Source organism: Chiloscyllium punctatum, chromosome 3, assembly GCF_047496795.1.
Source record: "Chiloscyllium punctatum isolate Juve2018m chromosome 3, sChiPun1.3, whole genome shotgun sequence".
Lineage (NCBI taxonomy): Eukaryota > Metazoa > Chordata > Chondrichthyes > Orectolobiformes > Hemiscylliidae > Chiloscyllium > Chiloscyllium punctatum.
In genome coordinates, this window is record NC_092741.1 from 116039173 (window position 1) to 116065615 (window position 26443).

General features: G+C 42.4%; 1 protein-coding gene across 6 annotated transcripts in view; it reads left to right on the forward strand.

The window, feature by feature from the left end:
* lats1 (large tumor suppressor kinase 1) overlaps window positions 1-26443 on the forward strand; it is a 48957-nt gene that overhangs the window by 19181 nt on the left and 3333 nt on the right. For 5 of the 6 annotated variants that reach the window (XM_072558719.1, XM_072558709.1, XM_072558699.1 and 2 more), the window contains exons 5-7: window positions 4254-4836; window positions 21349-21531; window positions 26056-26162. In XM_072558719.1, coding sequence (XP_072414820.1) covers window positions 4254-4836; window positions 21349-21531; window positions 26056-26162 — 873 coding nt within the window. Of the gene's footprint in view, window positions 1-4253; window positions 4837-11175; window positions 11310-21348; window positions 21532-26055; window positions 26163-26443 lie in introns of those variants that run through there. The other variant, XM_072558745.1, reaches the window with a different exon arrangement.

Below are 26443 nucleotides of genomic sequence, written 5' to 3' on the forward strand. Positions count from 1 at the left end.
GATCAGAGCTGAAAATGTGTTGCTGGAAAAGCGCAGCAGGTCGGGCAGCATCCAAGGAACAGGAGAATCGACGTTTCGGGCATCAGCCCTTCTTCAGGAATGAGGAAAGTGTGTCCAGCAGGCTAAGATAAAAGGTAGGGAGGAGGGACTTAGGGGAGGGGCGTTGGGAATGCGAAAGGTGGAGGGAGGTCAAGGTGAGGGTGATAGGCCGGAGTGGGGTGGGGGCGGAGAGGTCAGGAAGAAGATTGCAGGATAGGAAGGCGGTGCTGAGTTCGAGGGATTTGACTGAGACAAGGTGGGGGGAGAGGAAATGAGGAAACTGGAGAAATCTGAGTTCATCCCTTGTGGTTGGAGGGTTCACAGGCAGAAGATGAGGAGCTCTTCCTCCAACCGTCGTGTTGCCATGGTCTGGCGATGGAGGAGTCCAAGGACCTGCATGTCCTTGGTGGAGTGGGAGGGGGAGTTGAAGTGATGGGCTACGGGGTGGTTGGGTTGGTTGGTCCGGGTGTCCCAGAGGTGTTCTCTGAAACGTTTCGCAAGTAGGCAGCGTGTCTCCCCAATATAGAGGAGGCCACATCGGGTGCAGCGGATGCAATAGATGATGTGTGTGGAGGTGCAGGTGAATTTGTGGCGGATATGGAAGTGTCCCTTGGGACCTTGGAGGGAAGTAAGGGGGGAGGTGTGGGCGCACGTTTTGCATTTCTTGGGGTTGCAGGGGAAGGTGCCGGGAGTGGAGGTTGGGTTGGTGGGGGGTGTGGACCTGACGAGGGAGTCATGGAGGGAGTGGTCTTTTCGGAACGCTGATAGGGGAGGGGAGGGAAATATGTCCCTGGTGGTGGGGTCCATTTGGAGGTGGCGGAAATGACGGCGGATGATACGCTGGACATGGAGGTTGGTGGGGTGGTAGGTGAGGACCAGTGGGGTTCTGTCCTGGTGGCTGTTGGAGGGGCGGGGCTCAAGGGCTCGTCGACTACGTCTGGGGGGGAAATTGCGGTCCTTGAAGAAGGAGGCCATCTGGGTGGTGCGGTTTTGGAACTGGTCCTCCTGGGAGCAGATGTGGCGGAGACTAAGGAATTGGGAATATGGGATGGCGTTTTTACAGGGGGCAGGGTGGGAGGAGGTGTAGTCTCGGTAGCTGTGGGAGTCGGTAAGTTTATAGTAAATGTCCGTGTCGATTCGGTCACCCGAGATGGAAATGGAAAGGTCTCGGAAGGGGAGGGAGGAGTCTGAGACGGTCCAGGTGAATTTGAGGTTGGGGTGGAAAGTGTTGGTAAAGTGGATGAACTGTTCAACCTCCTCGTGGGAGCACGAGGCAGCGCCGATACAGTCATAGATGTAGTGGAGGAAAAGGTGGGGGGTGGGGCCAGTGTAGCTGCAGAAGATGGACTATTCCACATATCCTACGAAGTGGCAGGCATAGCTGGGGCCCATGCGGGTGCCCATGGCGACTCCTTTGGTTTGGAGGAAGTGGGAGGATTGGAAAGAGAAGTTGTTCAGGGTGAGGACCAGTTCAGTCAGTCAAAGGAGGATGTCGGTGGAAGGATACTGGTTGGTACGGCGGGAAAGGAAGAAGCGGAGGGCTTTAAGTCCTTCGTGATGGGTTAGTTAAATGCAAGTCCCATCCAATGCTAATGTATCTTTTACGTGGAAACTGAAAGAAGTATTTGAAGCAGAGGAGGGTACAAGGCATTAGATTTAAATTTCCAGCAAAGAGTTGGCACAGCCATGGTGAACCAGTGGCCATACTTGTGTTATGAACCCTTTGTGGTTATTCATTTTTTATTGGTGGTCATTAGAGAAGAAAGTTTGGTACAAGAACACATAATTCAGCACTCCTTCTTACTGCATCACCATGTTGGTCTGTATTTTATGGTCAGGTCCGAGGAGGGTGGGTCTTGTGATTTCAAGGTGAACATGATCCCAGCTGAGCTAAACTAACACTTAAACAAATATACAGGGACACAATACAAATTTATAATAAATGTATTAAAAACTTGATCGTTCAGGCAAACTGTTACAACTTACCCTTGAAATTTATCACCACCTACAGAAAATTGTCTAATTATGTTCTGTGACATGAGCCCTACCAACTAGCAAAGACTAGTGGCTCCATTTTTGTGCCCTTTTCATGGTGCCTGTACTTCCTTTGTGGTTTCCATTTTCATATTTGCTTAGTTTCAAGCACATGTAAGGTTTCTTCCCCTTGGTATTTTTAATGATATTTTGTGCTTACATTCTGTATTAGTGTTGATTAAAGAAAATTGGAATACTGTACTTGCTAACAATGACATTCTCCTAAAATCTGTCCTGGCTCCTTTTACCCATCCTATTTCAATCCCTGTTCGCAAATGTCCATTTTGTGATGCTGTTCCCTCATGGTTTAATGCTGTTTGATACTATATTTCCTCTAGTAGTTGCTCCTGTATCCTTTTGATCCCCAAAATACTTTGAGTTGCATCCTTTGTCCACTCCTCAGATATGTCTTTGCGTGTGGCATCCATTGCTTCTCTACTTTCATCATTGAATACATCACTGTTGATACTTTCATCAGCTATCTATCTTGTACAAAGATGTGGATTAGTCCAGTTCAATAGCATTAAATTCAGAGCAGCCATCTGAGCTCTCACCAACTTATTGAGCTCTGCAAGCATCATTCCAAATGTGGTTGATGGGTCTGGTAACTATTTACAGTTGTCATCATTCAATCTTGTCACTTTATCCACATACCTATAACTATAAAAATCAACTATAAAGCACTCCCTTCAGGGTTGTTGGAAGTGGATTTAATTATTACATTGGAAAGGGAATTGGATATATATTTGAGAAAAGACAAGTTTGTCGGGCTGCATAGAAAGTGTAAGGAGTCAGACAAATTTAAAATTTCTTCAAACTGCTTCAGCAGACCTTATGGCCCAATATGCCTACATTGCTGCAAAATTCTCTTTTAACTCCATTCTCTTTTGGCAGTAATGGATTTTTTTTTAGCAGATGTGTCCTGTAGCTGGGATCTTCTTGCTTATTCCTTGGAGTTGCAGTGTTGTGTGGAGGATGTATATTGGTGAATAAAAGTTGATCTTGTAGTTTGTCATTTTTCCACACTGCCTGTACCAAAGGTTGTACCTTCGGACCTTGCAGGTTGTACATGTTGGTGTTTCGTTCTTCTTCATTCTTCTTTGTATGGAGCTGCAGGAGATTGGGGAGATACTACACAAGTGTTTTGCATCAGTATTTACTGTGGAAAAGGACATGGAAGATATAGAATGTAGGGAAATAGATGGTGACATCTTGAAAAATGTCCATATTACAAAGGGGGAAGTGCTGGCTGTCTTGGAATGCATAAAAGTGGATAAATCCCCTGATCAGGTGTACCTTAGAACTCTGTGGGAAGCTATGGAAGTGATTATTGGGCCTCCTACTGAGATACTTGTATCATCGATAGTCACAGGTGAGGTGCCAGAAGACTGGAGGTTGGCTAACGTGGTGCCACTGTTTAAGAAGGGTGGTAAGGACAAGCCAGGGAACTATAGACCAGTGAGCCTGACATCGGTGATGGGCAAGTTGTTGGAGGGAATCTTGAGGGACAGGATGTACATGTATTTGGAAAGGCAGGACTGATTAGGGATAGTCAACATGGCTTTGTGTGTGGGAAATCATGTCTCACAAACTTGATTTGAGTTTTTTGCAGAAGTAACAAAGGATTGATGCAGCAAGGACAATCAGTTGCATTTGCATCCATTGTGCTAATACAAACAAAATGACACTACTCTTCAGATCAAGAAAGAGCTACATGACTTAGGATTCATACTTGTTGCATCTTTAATTAGATCCTCGTTTTATAGTGTGATTGAGATGTAATTTGTTCAGTTTGGGATATGTAACAGCTCATATTTAACTCAGTTAAATAGTGCACGGAGAATTAAATAATATATTGATCATTTAAATGTCTTATTCTTGATTCAATGACAACATATTAGTCTGAATGTAACTGAAAGTGATGGCAAGTTTACATAATTGGTTTCCATTTTATATACACATAGGAACTCATAATGAAAATATAGAATTAAATATATAAGTAAATGAATTGTTAAATAAGCATTGAACTGTCAGTAAGCACTGGCAACTTGCTTCATCTGAAGACAACAGTTGTCTTAATATCCCATGTACAGCATTCAGGAAATTATTTCAAGACTATTTAACACCTGTTCTTGAAGAATTTCAGTTTGAAAATTTTAACTCTGTTTGTTTATTTGTAGGTTGGATTGTCAAAAGATGCCCAGGATCAGATGCGCAAAATGTTGTGCCAAAAAGAGTCCAATTATATCCGCCTAAAGAGGGCAAAGATGGACAAGTCTATGTTTGTGAAGATTAAGACCCTGGGAATAGGTGCATTTGGGGAAGTCTGTCTTGCTCGGAAAGTAGATACCAATGCATTATATGCTATGAAAACACTGAGGAAGAAAGATGTGTTGCTGCGAAACCAAGTTGCTCATGTCAAAGCTGAACGGGATATCTTGGCAGAAGCTGACAATGAGTGGGTAGTTCGACTCTATTATTCATTCCAAGACCGAGACAACCTTTATTTTGTGATGGACTACATTCCAGGAGGAGACATGATGAGTCTCCTGATCAGAATGGGCATCTTTCCAGAACCTCTGGCACAATTCTACATTGCTGAACTGACTTGTGCTGTGGAAAGTGTTCACAAAATGGGCTTCATTCATAGGGATATTAAACCAGATAACATTCTGATAGACAGAGATGGACATATAAAACTAACTGACTTTGGGCTGTGTACTGGTTTTCGATGGACCCACGATTCCAAGTATTACCAAAGTGGTAAGTAATATTTACTAACCACTGCACGCAACTGTTATTAGTTGCTCTGTTCAACCATTAATTTATTGCGATTAGATAATTGAGACAACAGTCTCGCACTGTCACAGCCATTGGAAGTAGTTTCAGGTAGGTTTTCTGCATTCCTGTAGATAACCAATTCCTTGAGGAGTGGGTACTTTGTTGGGTTGGGCCACTTGTGTCTGTAAGCCCAGTTTCACATAAAGGATAATTGGAGGGGTGTTTCAAGGATGTAGTTGGAGGACTGGAAAGGGATATAATGAAGAGAAATCCAAATGCTTCCCTGCCTCTAAATACAGTATTTTGCTAGGAATTGATTACCGTCTTTATTCCTCTAACCAAGAAAGGCAAGTGTGCCAAACGCCACCTTCACTGCTCTATCTAACTGTGATGCTAATTTCACAAAACTATGTACCTGTATCACTTAGTTTCTCTGTTTGACAACACTCTCTTGGGCATTGCCATTAACTGTATAAGTCCTACCCCTGTTCACCTTCCCTCACTTTACTTAATTTAAACTCCATCTACAACAGCACGGTGGCCCAGTGGTTAGCACTGTTGCTTCACAGCACCAGAGACCTGGGTTCAATTCCCTCAGGCGACTGACTGTGTGGAGTTTGCACATTCTCCCCGTGTCTGCGTGGGTTTCTTCCGGGTGCTCCGGTTTCCTCCCACAATCCAAAAAAGTGCTGGTTAGGCAAATTGGCCATGCTAAATTGCCCGTAGTGTTAGGTGTAGGGGAAATGGGTCTGGGTGGGTTACACTTCGGCGGGTCGGTGTGGACTTGTTGGGCCGAAGGGCCTGTTTCCACACTGTAAGTAATCTAAGTAATCTAATCTAATCTAAACAGCACGGGAATAATTGGTAAATTATTAAAGTTTGCACATCATACATCAGTATAAAAGATGACACCATAAATGAAAACTGTATTTTAAAGTACTTTGTAAGTATGTTTTATTTTATGTAGACTGGTAGGTCATAGCCAAACCAGCTGCATTCTATGGTGACAGAAAATGCAATGAAATCTCTCCTGCTCCACCCAAACACACTCACATTAATACCAGCTCCTTCCTCCCCACAATACGTACCCATCTTCCCAACTACATCCTTACTACATACATCCTGTCTCCACTCAACCCCTGCAGGTCAGGCAGCATCCAAGGAACAGGAGAATCAACGTTTCAGGCATAAGCCCTTCTTCATGCCCGAAACGTCGATTCTCCTGCTCCTTGGATGCTGCCTGACCTGCTGTGCTTTTCCAGCAACACATTTTCAGCTCTGATCTCCAGCATCTGCAGTCCTCACTTTCTCCACTCAACCCCTGCTCACTTGTCACTTTCATCCTACTCCCACTCAAGGCTCATCATTCCCTCATCCCTTCCTCCTTGCCTATGCTCTTCACTCCCTGGATTTCTCCGTGTTTACACTCGAGTGGAGAAACAATGCTAACCTGGAAGGATAATAGACTAAAGCTTCAAAATCCAACCCCAGACCCCCTAACCCCATACTTATCATGGCTAATCCACCTAGCCTACACATGCCTGGACACTACAGGGCAAATTTAGTATGGCTAATCACCTAGCCTGTACATCCTTGGACTTTGGATAGGAAACCGGAATACCCGGTGGAAATCGACACAAGCACAAGTAGAGCATGTAACCTTCACACAGACATCCAACACTGGATCTGAACACGGTTCTCTGGCACTGTGAGACAGCAGTGGTAACCAATGTGCCACCTTTCAACCTGTTATATTCACAACCACTTTTTTTTTCTCTTCTTTCCAATTTATTCAAAGTTATTAAATTTCATCACTGAGTCATAGAGTTGTACAGCACAGAATCAGACCCTTCAGTCCAATGTGTCTATGCTGACAAGATATCCTAAATTAATCTAGTCCCATTTGGCAGCATTTGGTCCATAGCTGTCTGAATCCTTCCTACTCATATACCCATCCAGATGCCTTTTAAATGTTGTTATTGTACCAGCCTCCACTACCTCCTCTGGCAGCATATTCTATACATGCACCATGCACCACTTTCTGCGTGAACATGTGTCCCTTGGGTCCCTTTTAAATTTGCCCTCTCACCTTAAACCTATGCCCTCTTGTTTTGGACTCCCCCACTGCGGGGAAATGATCTAATCTATTTACCCTAACTGTGCCCCTCATGATTTTAAAAACTTCTATATGGTCACCCCACAGTCTCCAACGCTTCAGGGAAAACAGCCCCAGCCTATTCAACCTCTCCCTATAGCTCAAATCCTCCATCCCTGGCAATATCCTTGTAAATCTTTTCTGAAGCCTTTCAAGTATTACAACATCTTTCCTATGGCAGGGAGACCAGAGTTGGACACAGACTTCCAAAAGTGGCCTAACTGATGACCTGTACAACAGCAACTTGACCTCTCAACTACTATATCCACTGCACTGACCAATGAAGGCAAGCGTACCATATGCCATCTTCACTATCCTGTCTACCTGCAACTCCACTTTCAAGGAACTGTGAACCTGCATCCTGAGGTCTATTCATTCAGCAACACTCCCCACAACCTACCTTTAGGTGTATAAGTCCTGCCCTGATTTGCCTTGCCTTGCAGCGCCTCACATTTATCTAAATTAAACTCCATCTGCCACTCCTTGGCCCATTGGCCCATCTGATCATGGTCCCATTGTACTCTGAGGTAACTTCTTCACAGTCCGCTACACCTCCAATTTTGGTGTCATCTGCAAACTTACTATCTATACTTCATATGTTCACACCCAAGCCGTTTATATAAATGACAAGAAGCAATGGACCCAGCACCGATGCTTATGGCACACTGCTGGTCACAGGCTTCCAGTCTGAAAAGCAATCTTCCACCACCACCTTCTGTCTTCTACCTTCAAGCTTGTTCACTACTCTCATGGGTAATTCTAATTGTATTCCATGTGATCTAACCTTGCTAACCATTCTAACATGAGGAACTTAGTCGAATGCTATTACTGAAGTCCTTATGTATCGCGTCCACCACTCTGCCCTCATCAATCCTCCTCATTACTTCAAAAAACTCAATCAAGTTCGTGAGACACAATTTCCCATGCTCAAAGTCGTGTTGACCTTCCCTAATCAGTCCTTGCCTTTCCAAATATATGTAAATACTGTCTCTCATGATTCCCTCCAACAACTTGCCCACCATTGACATCAGGCTCGCCAGTCTATAGTCCCCTGTTTTTCCCTCAACAACTTTCTTAAATAGTGGCACCATGTTAGCCAATCTCCAGTCTTCTGGGACCTCACCTGTGGCTATTGATGATAAGAATATCTCAGTAAGGGGCTAAGCAATCACTTCCCTAGCTTCCCACATAGTTCTAGGGTACACCTGATCAGATCCCAGGGATTTATCCACCTTTATGCATTTTAAGATGTCCATCATCACCACCTCTGTAATATGGACATTTTTCAAGAAGTCACTGTTTATTTCCCCATGTTCTCTATCTTTCATATCCTTCTCCACTGTAAATGCTGATGCAAAATACTTGCTTAGTATCTCCCCATCTCCTGAGGTTCCACGTGGTGGCCTTGCTGATCTTTAAGGGGCCCTATTCTTTCCCTTGTTTTTCTTTTGTCCTTAATGTATTTGTAGAGTCCCTTTGGATTCTCCTTATCCCTACTTGCCAAAGCTATGTTCCCTTTTGCCCTTCTGTTTTCCTTCTTAAGCATACCTGCATTGCCCTCCCTACTCATTCCCTGCTGTCTATACATTGCATATGCCGCCTCCTCATTCTCGACCAAAACCTCAATTTCTGTAGTTACCCAGCATTCCCTACACCTACCAGTCTTGCCCTTACCCTAAAGGGAACGTGTTAGAACATAGAACATAGAAGAATACAGCGCAGTACAGGCCCTTTGGCCCTCGATGTTGCGCCGATCCAAGCCCACCTAACCTACACTAGCCCACTAACCTCCATATGCCTATCCAATGCCTGCTTAAATGCCCATAAAGAGGGAGAGTCCACCACTGCTACTGGCAGGGCCTTCCATGAACTCACGACTCGCTGAGTACAGAACCTACCCCTAACATCTGTCCGATACCTACCACCCCTTAATTTAAAGCTATGCCCCCTTGTAATAGCTGACTCCATACGTGGAAAAAGGTTCTCATGGTCAACCCTATCTAAACCCCTAATCATCTTGTACACCTCTATCAAGTCACCCCTAAACCACCTTTTCTCCAATGAAAACAGCCCCAAATGCCTCAGCCTTTCCTCATACAATCTTCCTACCATACCAGGCGACATCCTGGTAAACCTCCTCTGCACCCGTTCCAGTGCCTCCACATCCTTCCTATAGTATGGCGACCAAAACTGCACACAATACTCCAGAGTCTCTGGACTCTTCGTTATCTCAGTTCTAAAAGCTTCCCATTTTCTAACCATCTCCTTACCTGCTAACAGACTTCCCAATCAACTTTTGAAAGTTCTTGCCTAACACTGTCAAAATTGACCTTCCTCTAATTTGGAACTTTACTAGAAGGCTATCAATTATATTGATATTCCCTTTATTCCATACAGTGCATAAAGCTGCTAATTGGATAGTGATCACTTGCTGTCGTTCTAGTTCTATAGAATTCATTATGGTATCCATGTCATCTTTTCAGTGCACCTCATGCATTGAGGATAGGAGTTGGGACATCATGTTGAGATAGTAAACAACATTGCTGAGGCCACTTTTGGAGTACTGTATACTGTTCAAGTCACCCTGCTATAAGAGGGATATTATTAAATTGCAGAAAAGATTTACAAGGATGTTTGCAGGCCTGGAGGTTCATGTTATGAGGAGAGGCTGAATAGGCTGGGACTTTTTTCCCTTGAGCACAGGAGGTTGAGGGGTCATCTTATAGAGATTTATAAAATTATGAGGGGCATAAATGAGGTGAATAGCAAATTCTTTCCCCTAGGGTATGGGAGCCCAAAACTAGCCCAAAGCCTCATATTTTTAAGGTAAGAGGAGAAAGATTTAAAGGGGCAACATTGGTCCGGGGGGATATTGTTGAACAAAGAGACCTTGGAGTGCAAGTTCATAGTTCCTTAAAAGTGGAGTCACAGTTAGACCAGATAGTGAAGAAGGCGTTTGGTTTGCTTACCTTTGTTGGTCAAAGAATTGAGTATAGGAGTTGGGAGGTCATGTTGTGGCTGTACAGGACATTAGTTAGGCCGCTTTTGGAATACTGTGTTCACTTCTGGTCTCCCTGCCTCAGGAAAGATGTTGTGAAACTTGAAAGGATTCAGCAAAGATTTAAAAGGATGTTGCCAAGGTTGGATGGCCTGAGCTATATCGAGAGGCTAAATAGGCTGGGGCTATTTTCCCTGGAGCATCGGAGGCTGAGAGGTCACCTTGTAGAGGTTTATAAATCATGAGGGGCATGGATTGGGTGAATAGCCAATGTCTTTACCTGAGGTGGGGAAGTCTAAACCTGAAGGGCTTAAGTTTAAGATTGAGAGGGGAAATAGTTACACAGATGGTGCGTAAATGGAATGAGCTGCCAGAGGAAGTGGTGGAGATGGGTACTGTTACAGCATTTAAAAGACATCTGAATGGGTATATGAATAAGAACAGTTTAGAGGGATATGGGCCAAGTGCTGGCAAATGGCACTAGATTAATTTATGATATCTGGTTGGCATGGACGAGTTGGATCGAAGGGTGTATTTCCATGTTGTACATCTCAGAGTCACTGACTGTGACACAGGGTGGTTTGTATGTGGAATGCATTGCCTGAGGAAGTGGTAGATGCAGGCACAGTTGCAACATTTACAAGATATTTGGACAAATACATGAATAGAGGAAAAAAAATTAGAGGGATATGGGCTAAATGCAGGCAAATTGGAGTAGTGTAGTTTGGAAAACCTAGTTGGCATGGATGAGTTGGACCGAAGGGTCTGTTTCCATGCTGTCTGGTTCCGTGACTTTATTTACTAGACAGAGTATCATGGCACCACAGGGTTCTGCAGAAAGACTAGTTTGCTTCCCCCCATCAGCATTTGTAACACCTGGTTGCAAAGGGCAGAGTTCAGTTAATTATTTATATCTTGCAACCTGTTTGCCACAGTATTTTGATCTGTGACTACTGGAAAGTGTACTCCTTTGGTCTGAAATGTTTAATTTTAGTTAGGGTCTATCTAAAACACCTTAAAGCTTCTGCTGCACAAGTGAGGGATGCTATCAACTTTGCTAAGTTCCAATTTTCATTATTCTTGCTATCTTACATGTCTGTTTCTCTTTGCTTTTGACTCATTTTATTTTGTTTCACTTTCTTCTCTCTCTCGCACTCCTGTCTCTAAGTACTTGAATCAGGGGAAGATGTAGGTCATCGAGCAGTGACGGCCCAGTGTAATTTTGGACAGTTCTGCCAAGGTTACCACAGATACGATGAACAAGCTGACGGCATCCAGTGTTGAAAAATATCTCTGGTTATGGTTTGTCTTTCCGGTTCTTTCTTTTTCTCTCTCTCTCTCTCTGTCACTTGTTTCCCTATGGTTAACTTCTTATTATGTATGAAGCACCCTGCAGTATTAGCATAAATTATGCATTAAATATTGGCTTTGACAGCACTGTACTGTCCCCAGTTTGCTGTTAAAATTAGACTAATGTAGACGTTTTAGTAGAGGTGTCTTTGAAGTGATGATTGCTTGTCATTGCTCCAATATCCTTTACAACTCTAGTTTTTCTACTATTCCTCCACCTGTTTGTAATATCTACTTAGTCTTGCTCCAGTTTTATTATTTGTTAAACACACTAATTTCATTTCACCATCTGCTGTGCACTTCAACTCAGTGTTATGGCTTGGGCACTATTTCTCTTTCAGTGCCTGCTAAACCTGTTCTTATTGAAGTTGTCTTCTGGATGGTTGGTTCTAGGCTTAATCTCTGTCTTCTTCACTGGAATGCAGTCCTAATCCATTCTAGTACTGCCGTTTGATCCATAGAAAATAGGAGCAGAAGGCCATTTAGCCCTTCAAGCCTGTTCTGTCATTCAACTCTACTGTGATTGGTCATTCCACTCATTACCCTGTTCCTGCTTTTTCCCTAAAGCCTCTGATTCCTTTAGGTCTGAACACTATATCTTAACTTTGTTCTTGAAAACAGTCTATGTTTTGGTTTTTACCACTTTCTGGGTGAAGAAATTTCTTCCATTCTTAATCCAAGTGGCCTATCCCATATTTTTAGACTGTAACCCCTGGTTTCAGGAACATAACTGCCTGCATTACACTGTATAAACCTGTTAGAATATTATAGGTTTCTCTAAGATCCCCTTCACTCTTCTAAATTCCATTGAATATAGTCCTAGTTAATTCAGTCTCACTCCATACGTCGGTCCTGGTATCCCAGACATTAGTCTGGTAAACCTTGATTGCACTCTTTGTATAGCAAGAACACCCTGCCTCAGATAAGGAGACCAAAACTACACATAATTTTTCTGTTGTGATCTCACCAAGGCCCTGTACAATTTCAGCAAGACGTCTGTTGTCCTGTACTTGAATCCTCTCACTATGAAGGTCAGTATACCATTTGCCGCCTTCGCCACCTGCTGCACTTGCCTACTTACTTTCAGCAGCTGGTGTACGTGGGCACCAATATTCAACTTCCAAAATCATGTCAGTCATGGCTTGGTTCGTAGGCTCTGTTGACTCAGGTTCTGAGCCAGGGTATTGTGAATTCCAGCACCACATCAGGATTCTGAGCACAGATATAAAGTTCATGTTCCAATGCTGAGGGAATGCTGCATTTCTTGAAGTGTCATCTTTCAAACAAGATGTCATATTGAAGGCCCTGGGTAAAAAGAAAAGAACCCATAACATTACTTTGAAGAAGAACAGTGGCATTTTCCAAGTGTCCTGGTCAATACTTACTCCTCAATAGACACCACTAGAAGCACAGTATGGAGTCATTCATCACTTATAGTAGAAGTTCAAAGTTTTGAAGGTGCTCTCATAGGAGCCTGGGTAAATTGCTACAGTACATCTGGAAGATGGTGTAAACTGCTGGTACTGTGCATCTGCTGCAACAGGAGTGTATCAGTTGTGAAAGAAGTGTCAATCAAACTGACTACTTTGAAGACCGTAAAAAATAGGAACAGGAATATGCTGCTCGGCCCCTCAAGGCTGCACCTTCATTCAACTTTCCTGTCTTTTCCTCGTAATCCTTAATTCCCCTACAGAGCAAGAATCTTAGCTATCATACCCTTAAATTACACAAGAATTCTGTCTCAATATCTCTCTGTGGCAAGACATTCCAAAGACACTCAACCTTCTAAGAGAAGGGCGGCACGGTGGCACAGTGGTTAGCACTGCTGCCTCACAGCGCCTGAGACCCGGGTTCAGTTCCCGCTCAGGCGACCGACTGTGTGGAGTTTGCACGTTCTCCCTGTGTCTGCGTGGGTTTCCTCCGGGTGCTCCGGTTTCCTCCCACCGTCCAAAAAGATGTGCAGGTTGGGTGAATTGGCCATGCTAAATTGCCCGTAGTGTTAGGTTAGGGGTATGGGTGGGTTGCGCTTCGGTGGGTTGGTGTGGACTTGTTGGGCCGAAGGGTCTGTTTCCACACTGTAATGTAATCTAAGAAATTCCTCCTTATGTCAGTTATAAAGTCTGAGACTATGCCACCTGGTCCTAGTCTCTCCCACGAGGGGAAACATCCTCTTAGCATTTACCCTATCAAGTCCCATAAGAATCTTGTATGTTTCAATAAGATTGCCCCTCATTATTTCTAAATTCCAGTGAGTAGAAGTCCCAAACTGCCTTTGCTAATATGACATTCCTGTATACCAGGGATCATCCTTGTGAGCCTTCTCTGAACCGCCTGCAATGAAATTACATCTTTCTTTAAATAAGCCAATCAAAATTGCTCACAGTATTCCACATGTGACCTCACCAGCACTGCCCCCCACCCCGGCAGCCCTTTATTCAAGATGATCCTATTGGCAGTGCACTTGCCGAGGCAAGTCAAGAGCGTTCTCATGCCGTTTAGATGGTAGGTAAGTAATTGGATATACGGATGAGTTAGTTGCTGCAGAATTCCTAACCTCTGACCAGTAGCAGGTTGGTTTAGTTCAGCCTCTGGTCATTGGTCACCCCTGGTATAGTTAGTTGCATGATAAGTTTGTGGTGCTATCATTGAACATCAAAAGAAGCAATGGTTCGATCTTCTGTTATTGAAGATGATCATTACCTGACATTGTTTTATACATTCACAGGATGTCGACATCACTGGCAGTGTCAGCATTCATTGCACATCCCTAATTGCCCAAAGGGCAGTTGAGAGTCAATCATACTGCTGTAGATCTCGAGTCATATGTAAGCCACACTGGGTGAGGATGTAGTTTCCATCCGTAAAGAACATTAGTGAACGATATGTGTTCATGGATTTGTGGTCATCATTAGACTTTTAATTCCAGACCTCTTCTTGAATTCAAATTCCACCATTTACAATGGCAAGATTCCAACACAGGTCCCCAGGCCATTACCTAGATTTCTGGATTAATAGCCACGAGGCCATCGTCTCCCTGTGTGAGGCACAAATGTTACTTGCCACATCAGCGCAAACCTGAATGTTGTCCAAATCATGGTGCTCCAATATGTAAGATGTCCCAAATGATGCTAGAACACTGCAGTCATCAGCAAACATCCCACTTACTTATGATCGAGGGATGATTATTGATGGGGCAGGCGATGGTATGGGATATTATCACTGGATTATAATGTACTGCAGACCCGGGTTCAAATCCCGTTATGGCAGATAGTGGAATTAATAGCCATGAAACTATTGTCAATTGTTGGAAAACTCCTTTTGAGCAGTTAAGGATGGGCAATAAATGCTGGCCTAGCTAGCAACACCCACATCCTGTGAATAAATTTTTAAAAATGCTTAAGATATTTGGGCCAGGACAGTACCTTGAGGAACTCCTGCAGAGATGTCCTGGACCTTCAGTGACCACAAATATCTTCTCTTATGCTAGGTATGACTCCTGGCAAATCTCTCCCTGATTTTCATTAACTAGTTTTGCTCAACCCCTTTGAAGCAAGACTCCATGATATGCTGCCTTGAAGTCAAAGGCAGCCACGCTACCTCTGTTCGGTTCCCTTCTTGAGATTCTTATACACTTGATGCAACTGCAATTTCCCAATTCTGTGAACAGCCACAATTTACTTCAGCAAGTACAAGATTCTGGGAGATCACTTAACACTCTTGGTGGTACTTGCGGAGCGAGGCTCCTTGAACAATGGGACCGTCCTCCTTTTGTACAGGGTTTTACATCACAGTCAGTCATGCACGCAAGACACAACCCCTGCCACTCCCCCATAGTCACATGCAATCCAAAAGCAATGTAAAGTGATTAGATTATTTCCAGAAATACTCTCTGATAGGTTATTCCTTAAAACAACATTTACAGAGTATGATTAGATTTTCACATCCTGCCTGCAAGACAGAAAAACACACCCTCTGGACCATCCAGTTTCTTACATGTCACCTTTAAGAAGCCCTTTAACAACTCACCTCTGGAGATATTTGTCCATATTTGGACCAGAAATATAATAACTTCAAGAGCCAAGTGTCAGTGAGTAGGTTAATTATTTCCAAATGCCATTTGATAGCATTGTCAGTGACTTTGACATATGAGTACACTGAAAGGGCAGTAATTAGCCAGGTTGGATTTGCCCTGCTTTTTATTAAGAGTATAACTTGAGGTTGTGTTTTGTGTCTGCAAATACTCTTTGAGAATTTACAATTCAGACCAGAGAAAGTATTCCATCTTATGCAAGTCATTTTGTAATCCATGTGAAGTTATTTTCTAGATCTTGTATTTGATAGTTCAGGTAAATATTGCATCATAATACTTTTCTTTGTTTTGTGACAGCGTGGTGTACATTCATAAGACCATTCAGCCCACTGAATCTGCTCCACCATTAAATCATGGCTGATAACTTTCTCAACCCCATTCTCCTGCTTTCTCCCCATAACCCCTGATCTCCTTGATACTCAAAAACCTATCTATTTCTGTCTTAAATATATTCCATGACCTGGCCTCCACAGCCGTCTGTGCAATGAATTCCATGAATTCACCATTCTCTGGTTGAAGAAGTTTCTCCTTATCTCTGTTCTAAATGGTCTGCCCTTTACTCTAAGGCTATGCCATCAGGTCCTAGTCTCTCCTACCAATGAAACATCTTCCCAGCATTTGTTCTCTCCAGGCCATTCAGTATTGTGTATATTTCAATTAGATTCCTCCTCATCTTTCTAAACTCCATCAAGTATAGACTCAAGAGTCCTCAAATGTTCCTTATATGTTAAGCTTTTCATTCCTGGGACCATTCTCGTGAACCTCCTCTGAATACGTTCGAGGGCCAGTACGTCCTTCCCGAGATATGGAGCCTAAAACTGCAGATGTGGTCTGACTATAATGTTCTTTTTCTTGAGAGTCTTACACACTTGTTGCAACTGTAATATACTAATGTCTGAACAGTCAAAATTTATTAAGCAAGTACAAGCTTTGAAGGATCACTTAACAATCTTTGTAATGCTTCGCAGGAACTCTGAGCAAAAGAAACAGTCCTCCTTTTATACAGTATAATAGTTACACATTACAGTCAGCAATGCCCACAAACAACCCCCAGCCGTTTCCCCACAGTCACATGCCACTTAAGAAACAATGTAATGATCACATCATCTCTAGAAACAGTGTAATGTAAATCATCCCTTAATGGCCACATCAGTTGTAAATCACTTTTTTTACTGCAGGGAGTAGTCAGAATTTTAATTGTAATGTTCTTATTGATTCTGAATAGGGAATGATAATGTAAATTACTCTGAATAACTAGGAAATGGCCATGCAAATGCCTCTGAATGGTGAGAGCTGGGAATATAAAGTCCTTACATTCTACCTGTAAAACAGAGACATACCACCCCATCCTCAGGGCATACAATTTCCTGCAGGTCAGCAGAGCAAATTAACCCTTTAATATCTCATGACCAGAGCCTTATAGAGCTCAGAAGTACATCCCTGCTTTTATATTCAAGTCCTCTCAAAATAAATGCCATCATTGCATTTGCCTTCCTAACTACTGACTCACCCTACAAGGTTACTTTGAAAGAATCATGGCCTAGAACCCCCAAGTCTTTTTGCACTTCAGACTTCTGAATTTTCTCCCCATTTAGAAAATAGTCCATGCCTCTGTTCTTCCTTCCAAAATAAATGATCTCACACGTTCCCGCGTTGTACTCCATCTGCCACCTCTTTGCCCATTCTCCTAACCTGTCCAAATCCTTCTGCAGCTTCTGTATCTTCAATGCTACCAGTTCTTCTACCTATCTTTGTGTTGTCTGCAAACTTAGCCAGAATGCCCTCAGTTCCTTCATCTAGATCATTAATGTATAAAGTGAAAAGTTGTGATCCCAACACAGCCTTGTGGAGCACCACGTGCCATCCTGAGGAGGACCCTTTTATCCCTAAAATAGGCATGACCTATTTTACCATAAATTTCCAAGTACTCAGAAATCTCATCCTTCACAAAGGACCCCAGGATCTTACCCACAGTTGAGGTTAGGCTAATCGGTCTGTAATTTTCTGTCTTTTGCCTTACTCCCTTTTTAAACAGGGGTGGCACATTAGTGAGTTTCCAGTCTTCTTGAACGTTGGACAAGGACAGGTTCTGACATTCCTGGATCCTTCTACCTGCCTCACTCACAGCCACGTCCTCCTGTCCCTAACTACTGGTCAAATTTGGGTTAGTTCGCCTCAGGGGTATGATTGTCTCCTGAAACACAGCATCCAGGTAACTCTTCCCCCTCCCTTATGTGTTGCAATGTTTGAAGCTCAGACTCCAGCTTATCCACTATGAGCTGGAGTTCTTCCAGCAACCAACATTTATATATATATATCGTCACTGGGAACCACAATGAGGTCCACCAGCTCACACATCATGCAGAAACAACATATCACCTGACTCTCCCATCCATATTTAATTTGTTTTGATTTTTTAAAAAAATTTTAACTATTTTTGTATCTCTGCTTTTCAAGCTGTAACCGATAAGTTGTAACAATAAATTAATAAGATTCAATTTAACACCAATTCAAATTCAGCCAAACAAACCTCAGCCCTCCTGTGATATCACTTTTTAGTTTCCCCTTCCAAATTAGAAACTCTCACCTACCCAGACTGCTCTCCATTTGCTCCCGCTCATTTCTGGTCCCAAAATGGTTGTGTATGGTAGTGTAAACTTTTTTCACATCTTCTAAATTTGTCCTGTACCAAAGCAAAGATCCAGTGGAAATGTATGGTGGGTGTGAATGTCATTAGCTGTAGGAGCATGCCGAAAACATTCCTCTTGAATAAGATTTGAGGAGCTGTTATACCGTATTATCATATTAGTTTAGTGTACAGTTAAACCAATTTAAAGAATATTTTATGGAACGATTATCGGAGTTTTGCTTTGCACAGATTAAAGGTAAAGACAATTAATTTGCCAGACTTTCCATATAAAGATTTATGAAGGAGTTAGTGAATAACAAATCTGATGCATATCACCAGTAACAAATTAGAAAAATTTGAAGTGCTTTGTCAGGCAAATCTAATGAAGTAGACCTTACCAAGTTGATTTCTTCAATTGTTCCCTGGTCTGTAGACTGTAACTCCTGTGGAATGGTGTAAGCATACCTCACAACTGGAGTGCCAATGGCCAAGTGTGTAATAGCTAGGTTATTAATCCAGAAACTCCAGCTAATGTTCTACGGAACTGGATTTGAATCCTGCCATGGCAGATGGTGGAATTTGAATTAAATGAAAACAACAAATCTGGAACTTGAAGTAGACTGATGACCATACAATCATTGCCAATTATTGGAAAGACCCATTTAGTACATTAATGGGAAGGAAATCTGGAAATCTTCCATTCTATCCTGTCTGGCCTACAGGTGACTCCCTAGACCCACAGTGATGTGGTTGACTCTAAAGTACTGTCTGAAATGGCCTAGCAAGCCACTTGTTCAAGAGCAGCTAGGAGTTGGGTAATCAATGTTGGCCCACATCCCACAGGTGAATTTTTAAAAAAATTCCTCAGACTCTGTTCCAAAGCCTTTTCTAAATCTCACACAAGGTCACTTGAAAACAAATTCTAAGTTTCTGATTCTACTTGCATCAACCAAAAGTGCATCCCTTAAACTGTAAAGGGCAAAAACAACATAGCAGAGCAATAATGGATTGCAAAACTGCTGCTAGTGATTGTATGGAAATGCAGGAAACAGGCTAAGAACAGAAGGTGCAAGCAGGAATGTGGGAGGAAGACGTTTGCAGTACTGGGTAGAGGCACAGGGATTGAGGATAAATGAGAATGAAAATCTGTTGACTGTATTAGTTCACCAGGTTCAGGATGATGGGAATTGAGATTTTTGAGGGAAAAGATTTGAGAAGTGAATTCAGGAGGTGATGAAAACTGGAGTATGGGAAACAGCATCTCAGTCACTGGGGAGAGGTTAGGATTCATACACTTCAAATTTGGAAATAGACTGTCTTGATGAAGCAGTTTATACGTGATGTGAAACTCTGTTCAAGATTGAGCTGGACTGGAATGGGTATCTGGGAAAGAATGACTACAGGGAGGAAAGTGGAGGCATAATCCCTCTAGTTCAGCACTGACCACTTCCTCCATTAAACTGCAGTGCATACAGCTCCTTGAGCCAGCTCTGACATTCCAGATCATGACGGATCATCCATCTTTATGCTATATTGCTGCACAATATCTTGTTATAATTCGTAATTAGAAATCTATCAATCTCCACCTTGAACATATTGACTGAGCTTTCACAATCTTCTAGGGTAGACAATTCTAAAGATTCACCACACACTTGAGTGAAGAAGATTTTCCTTGCATGGGTCCTAAATGGCTTATCTTTTATTAGAAACTGTGCCCCCTTGTTCTAGACCTACAGCCAAGGAAAACATCCTTTCTGCATCTACTCTGTCTATCCCTTTTAAGAGTTTATATGTTTCTATAAGATTTCCTCTCATTCTTCTAAACCAGAGAAAACAGGCTTTGTTTCTTCAATCTCTCCTAATTGGACAGTCCCACTATCCCAGGAATAAGCATAGTGAACCTCCACTGAATTCGTTAGGCAAGGGGATTAAAACTGCACACATTACTTCATATGCTTTCTCCCCTATGTTCAGTATAATTGAAGCAAGACATCTTGGCTATGTATTTAAATCTTCTTGTGATAAAGGCTAACAAACAGTTTGCCTTGCAATTTCACTTGTGTTAGCTTTCAGTAGTTCAGTAGTAGAACAAGAACACCTGCGTCCCATTGGACATCAGCACTTTACAATCTCATCAATTGAGAAATATTCTTATCAATGTTTTGTGAATTGAAATTTTGAAAACCACAGACCTCTCTACATCTGTTATGGATCACTTCATCCTGCAGAGAGACAGCTTAGTGTTCAGATGTTTGAAAGCTTGAAGACAATGAAGTCAAAGTGTCTATCACGGGTATGAGGTTTTATAAAACTACCCTGTTGCATTCACCAACCATTCCAGTTTTAAATATTGTTAACAAAATGCATCCTGTTCCAGTAAGGATATTCACATGAAACTCCAAGTTCTAATTGTTTCTGAAACCTTTCATTCAGCTTTTGTTATGGTGTAACAAGTTGCTAGGAATCTCTAATATTCATACTTGTCCTGTTTACTGGTTATAGGCAACAATTGCCAAGCTTTGTTTTGGCAGACTCTCCAAGATTGTGAAGTCTGCCTTTCTGTTAGGTGTGGGGTATTACCTTGGGTATATCGTTTAGTGGGCAATCAAAGATATAAAGAAGTTAAAAGACGGACCTCTTCTTACACTTGCAGAACATTTCCCATTATAGCCCCGTACTTTTTCTTTGGTTATCTGTACTATTTTTTGGCAAAATCAGCACTTTTTACTTAGAACAAGAAATCAATAGGTTGCTGAAACCTTTCCAGAGCTGCAGTTTTCCATAGCTTGCTGAGTTTATTCGTAGGCCACTCTGAGCTAGCTATGAATACTTAACACAGAAATACATTGACTAAATTTGTTAAACCCCTCCTTTGCTACTTATGATTTTTCAGGAGCCAATGCAACACTTATTCAATCCCATGCTGGTAATTTTCCCCCTGATATGGCACCCCAGTTTCACATAGATAAGTCCTTAGGGTCCAGTGTATCTAGCCTTGATTATCAGTAGCCTTAGAGTGTAAAGCAGGAAAGTCACAACTGTATCCAGTTCAAAAGAGGTACTTTGCCCTTGTACCATCCAAATGGGTTCCTGCTAGTCGTCTGATAGTTTGTGCACTGTCCTCAGTCTGATCAACTCTTCTCTAAGAATAGTAGACAAAAGAGGTTGCAAGTAGTACTGAAGAAACATATGGAACAAAGACAAAACAGAATCTTGCTATCTTCAGAAACACTACTTGTCTGATTGTTGACATGTTTACCCTTTGCATCCAGGTGACCATCCTCGGCAGGACAGCATGGATTTCAGTAATGAATGGGGTGATCCCAAGAGCTGTAAGTGTGCAGAGAGACTAAAACCATTGGAGCGCAGGGCAGCTCGACAACATCAACGCTGTCTGGCACATTCCCTAGTGGGCACACCGAATTACATTGCACCAGAGGTGTTGCTCCGTACAGGTAAGGTTAATGATGTTAAAATCTACTTCTGACCAAACATTTTGTCACCATCCTAGTATCTTCTCATGTGGCTCAGTGACAAATTTATTGGGATGTTTTGCTGTGTTAAAGGCAAGTAGAAGTTGTCTGTTCCTTCTACCACGGTATCACTATCTGCAGTTTGCTTCAAAAATGTCTCCCTTTGTTGCTTGAACCAGTTAATTCTCCCTATTTCTGAAACAAACCTTCAAAAATTCCCTTTATTTGTTGAAATTTACAAGGTAACAGAAAACTCCTAATCTATAAATTGAAACTATATGGAAAAAAATGGTCACCACGGCGCACCACCCACGAGAAGGCTCAGCATAATTTCATCTAAAAAAAGTGCAGGAAGCTTCAGGGCGATGGGCTTTGTGCAGGAAGATGGGATCAGAAAGGGCTGTGGGCCTCTTTTAAAAAAACAGAGGCGGCACGGTAGCTCAGCAGTTAGCATTGCTGCCTCCCAGCACCAGGGTCCCAGGTTCGATTCCAGCCTTGGGTGACTGTCTGTGTGGAGTTTGCACATTCTCCCCGTGTCTGCGCGAGTTTCCTCCTGGTGCTCCAGTTTCCTCCCACAGTCCAAAGATGTGCAGGACAGGTGAATTGGCCATGCTAAATTGCCCGTAGTGTTAGGTACATTAGTCAGAGGGGAATGGGTCTGGGGGATTGCTCTTTGGAGGGTCTGTGTGGACTGGTTGGGCCGAAGGGCCTGTTTCCACACTTTGGGGAATCTAATCATTATTACCAGAATGTTCATTCATATTGTTTATGGTAGATTAAATAGTCATTCAATAAACTGATTTTTGCTGGTGTTCATACTTCATGAGCTTTCTCCTTACTTAGTCTAACCCTAGTAATGTCTTCTATTTGTTTCTTTCTCCTGTACTTGTCAGTTTGCCCATTTAAATGTATTTAGTCATCCAAATTACTCATTATGGTAGATATTCCCACCACAGTCTCTCAAGTAAAGGAACTTTTTCTGAATAGTGTTTGGATTTATTAGCAACTGTCATGGTCCCTTGTTCTATAGTAGAGTCTCTACTTAATAGTAAATCCATGCACTGGAGAGATTTGGATTAGATTCCCTACAGTGTGGAAACAGGCCCTTCGGCCCAACAAGTCCACACAGACACTCCGAAGAGCAACCCACCCAAACCTATTCCCCTACGTTCACCCCGACTAATGCACCTATCGCCACGGGCAATTTAGCATGGCCAATTCACCTGACCTACACATCTTTGGACTGTAGGATGAAACCGGAGCACCCGGAGGAAACCCATGCAAACACTGGGAGAATGTGCAAACTCCGCACAGACAGTTGCCCGAGGTGGGAATTTAAACCAGTTTTTGTCCAATGTGTACAGGAGGGTTTCCTGACACAGTATGTCGAAGGGCCGACAAGAGGGGAGGCCACACTGGATCTGGTGCTTGGTAATGAACCAGGCCAGGTGTTTGATTTAGTAGGTGAGCACTTTGGAGAGAATAACCATAATTCAATTACGTTTAGTTTAGTGATGGAAAACGATAGATGCATGCCACAGGTCAAGAGTTATCGATGGGGCAAGGGCAATTATAATGCGATTAGGCAAGAATTAGGCATAGAATGGGGTAGCAAAATGTAGGGAATGCAGACAACGGAAATGTGGAGCTGGTTTAAGGAACAGATATTGTGTGTCCTTGATAGGTATGTCCCTGTCAGGCAGGGAGGAAGTGATAAGATAAGGGAACCGTGGTTTACTACAGAACTTTCATCTCTTGTTAAGCAGAAGAAGGATGCTTATGAGTCGATGAGGCAAGATGATTCAGATGAGGCGATGGAGGGTTACAGACCAGCTAGGAATGATTTAAAGAGAGTGTTAAAAAGAGCAAAGAGAGGACACGAGCAGTCTTTAGCAAATAGAATAAAGGAGAACCCTAAAGCTTTCTATAGGTATGTGAGGAATAAATGGATGATTAGTGTAGGAATAGGGCCAGTCAAAGACAGAAGTGGAAAGTTGAGTGTGGAACCTGTGGAGATCGGAGAGGTGCTAAATGAACATTTCTCATTGGTTTTCACTCAGGAAAAGAAGAATAATGAGGTATGAGATATTAGACTAGAAAGGATCAAGGTTAGTTACAAACAGGTGTTATCAATTCTAGAAGGCGTGAAAGTAGACAAGTCCCCTGAACCAGATGGGATTTATCTGAGGATTCACTCGGAAGCTAGGGAGGAGATAGCAGCGCCTTTGGCTTTAATATTTGAGTCATCATTGTCTACTGGTTTAGTACCAGAGGACTGGAGGATTGCAAATGTTGTGCCCTTGTTCAAGAAGGGTAGTAGAGATGACCCAGGTAATTATAGACCAGTGAGCCTTACTTCTGTTGTAGGAAAGGTTTTTCAAAGGATTATAAGAGATAAGATTTATAATCCTCTAGCAAGCAACAATTTGATTTCAATAGTCAACATGGTTTCGTCAAGGGCAGGTCATGTCTCACAAACCTCATTGAGTTTTTTGAGAAGGTGACCAAGGAATATAGATGAGGGTAGGGCAGTTGATGCGGTATACATGGACTTCAGTAAAGCCTTTGATAAGGTTCCACGTGATAGGCTGTTGGAGAAAATGCAGAGGCATGGAATTGAGGGTGAATTAGCAGTTTGGATTAGAAACTGACTTTTTGAAAGAAGGCAGTGAGTGGTGGTTGATGGAAAATATTCAGCCTGGAATCTGGTTACTCGTGGTGTACCACAAGGACCTGTTTTGGGACCACTGCTGTTTGTCATTTTTATAAATGACTCAGACGAAGGCGTAGGTGGATAGATGACACTAAAGTCGATGGAGTAATGGACAGTTTGGAACAATGTTACAGGTTGCAGGGAGACTTGAATAAACTGCAGAATTGGGCTGAGAGGTGGCAAATGGAGTTCAATGCAGCTAAATGTGAGGTGATGCACTTTGGGAAGAATAATAGGAAGGCAGAGTATGGGTCAATGGAAAGATTCTTGGTAGTGTGGATGTGCAGAGGGATCTCGGAGTCCATGTACATAGGTCCCTAAAAGTTGCCACCCAGGTTGATAGTGCTGCTAAGAAGGCATATGGTGTGTTAGGATTCATATCATGCTGCAACTGTACAAAATGCTAGTGCGGCCACACTTGGAATATTTTGTACAGTTGCGGTCCCCATATTTCGGGACGGATGTGGAAGCATTGGAAAAGGTGTAGAGGAGATTTACCAGGATGTTGCCTGGTCTGGAGGGAAGGTCTTATGGGGATTGGCTGAGAGACTTGGGTCTGTTCTCATTGGAAAGAAGAAGGCTAAGAGGGGATTTGATAGAGACATACAAGATGATCAGAGGATTAGATAGGGTAGATAGTGAAAGACTTTTTCCGAGGATGATGACATCAGCTTGTACGAGGGGGTATAACTACAAATTGAGGGGTGATAAATTTAAGACAGATGTCAAAGGCAGGTTCTTTATGCAAAGTGGTAAAGGCGTGGAATGCCCTACTGCTAATGTAATCAACTCAGCCACATTAGGGAGATTTAAACAATCCTGATAAGCACATGGGTGATGATGGGATCGTCTAGGGGGACGAGCTGGGAATAGTTCACAGGTCGGCGCAACATCCAGGGCCAAAGGGCCTATTCTGTGCTGTATTGTTCTGTGTTCTAACCCGGGTCCCTGGCGCTGTGAGACAGCAGTGCTAATCACTGAGTCACCGTGCTCTTCAGCCCAATAAAGCTGTTGAAACTGTAGATCAATTGAATTTTACTAAACTGAGATTGATTCATTTTTGTCATGCAAGACAACTAAGAAATATGGACCAGAGCAACCGAATGTAATTACAATACAGATCAACTATGATCAATGTTTCCCTTTATTTCAGTTTACCTTGTGTGACCAGTTTGTTACACTGGATGGTTACTTTAAAATCAATGTTCTGTTGCTATGCATCTGTCATGACTACGACATTGTGCATGACCTGCGTAGTGTGTTGCTGTGCAGGTTAGAGTAAACGCTGGCCACTTGAGGGACTGAAAAGCCAGCTGTTCCTATGTTTCTAATTTCATACCAAATTTAAAAACATGATAATATTTCCAAATAATGCAAAGCAGAACATTGAAACCTAGTTATGCAGTAAATGATAGGAATAAAATCTCTTTGAGGATTAAAGCATGCATTCCCAATTACCAAACCACAACAAACCTAGTTATCAAAATCTACCATGCCTCTAAATAACAAAGCTAATGTCAAAATCCCAGTTGTATTATTAGCTGATACATACCTGAATAGCAAAACGTGACTTCAGGAGTAAATGGAATCCTCAGTGACTACATGATCTTTGGAGTATATACTGAAAGTTATTTATAATTGTATTGTTACAGGTTGAAAAATCATAATAATTGTCTTACATCGGTAAAAATGTTCTCACCTGAACAAAAAAAAATCATAAATAGAAGTCTGAATAACAAGACATTGATTTTTGATTACTGGATATAATGAGCAAAATAATTTGTGCCTTGTAGGTTACACCCAGCTGTGTGACTGGTGGAGCGTTGGTGTTATTCTTTATGAAATGCTAGTAGGACAGCCTCCTTTCTTGGCACAAACTCCACTGGAAACTCAGATCAAGGTAATGAATTAATTATGCCTATATCATTTATTTTGTGCACTGTGATATCTGTTTCTTTGTTTTTCAAGTCCATTTAGAGGTAGTTACGACTTTTTTTAAAGAGACAAGTAGGCCATTAGGGTAATATTATCCTCAAAGCAGAACAGAAAATGGCTATTCTTCTAAGTGTATCATCCTATAGGACTGCCCATCCTGAGAAACCTGGTGAAAGGATTTATAGTAAAATAATCACCCATAATGACACCAGGATAGAAGACTGTTTAATCTTTAAAAACAGTTGT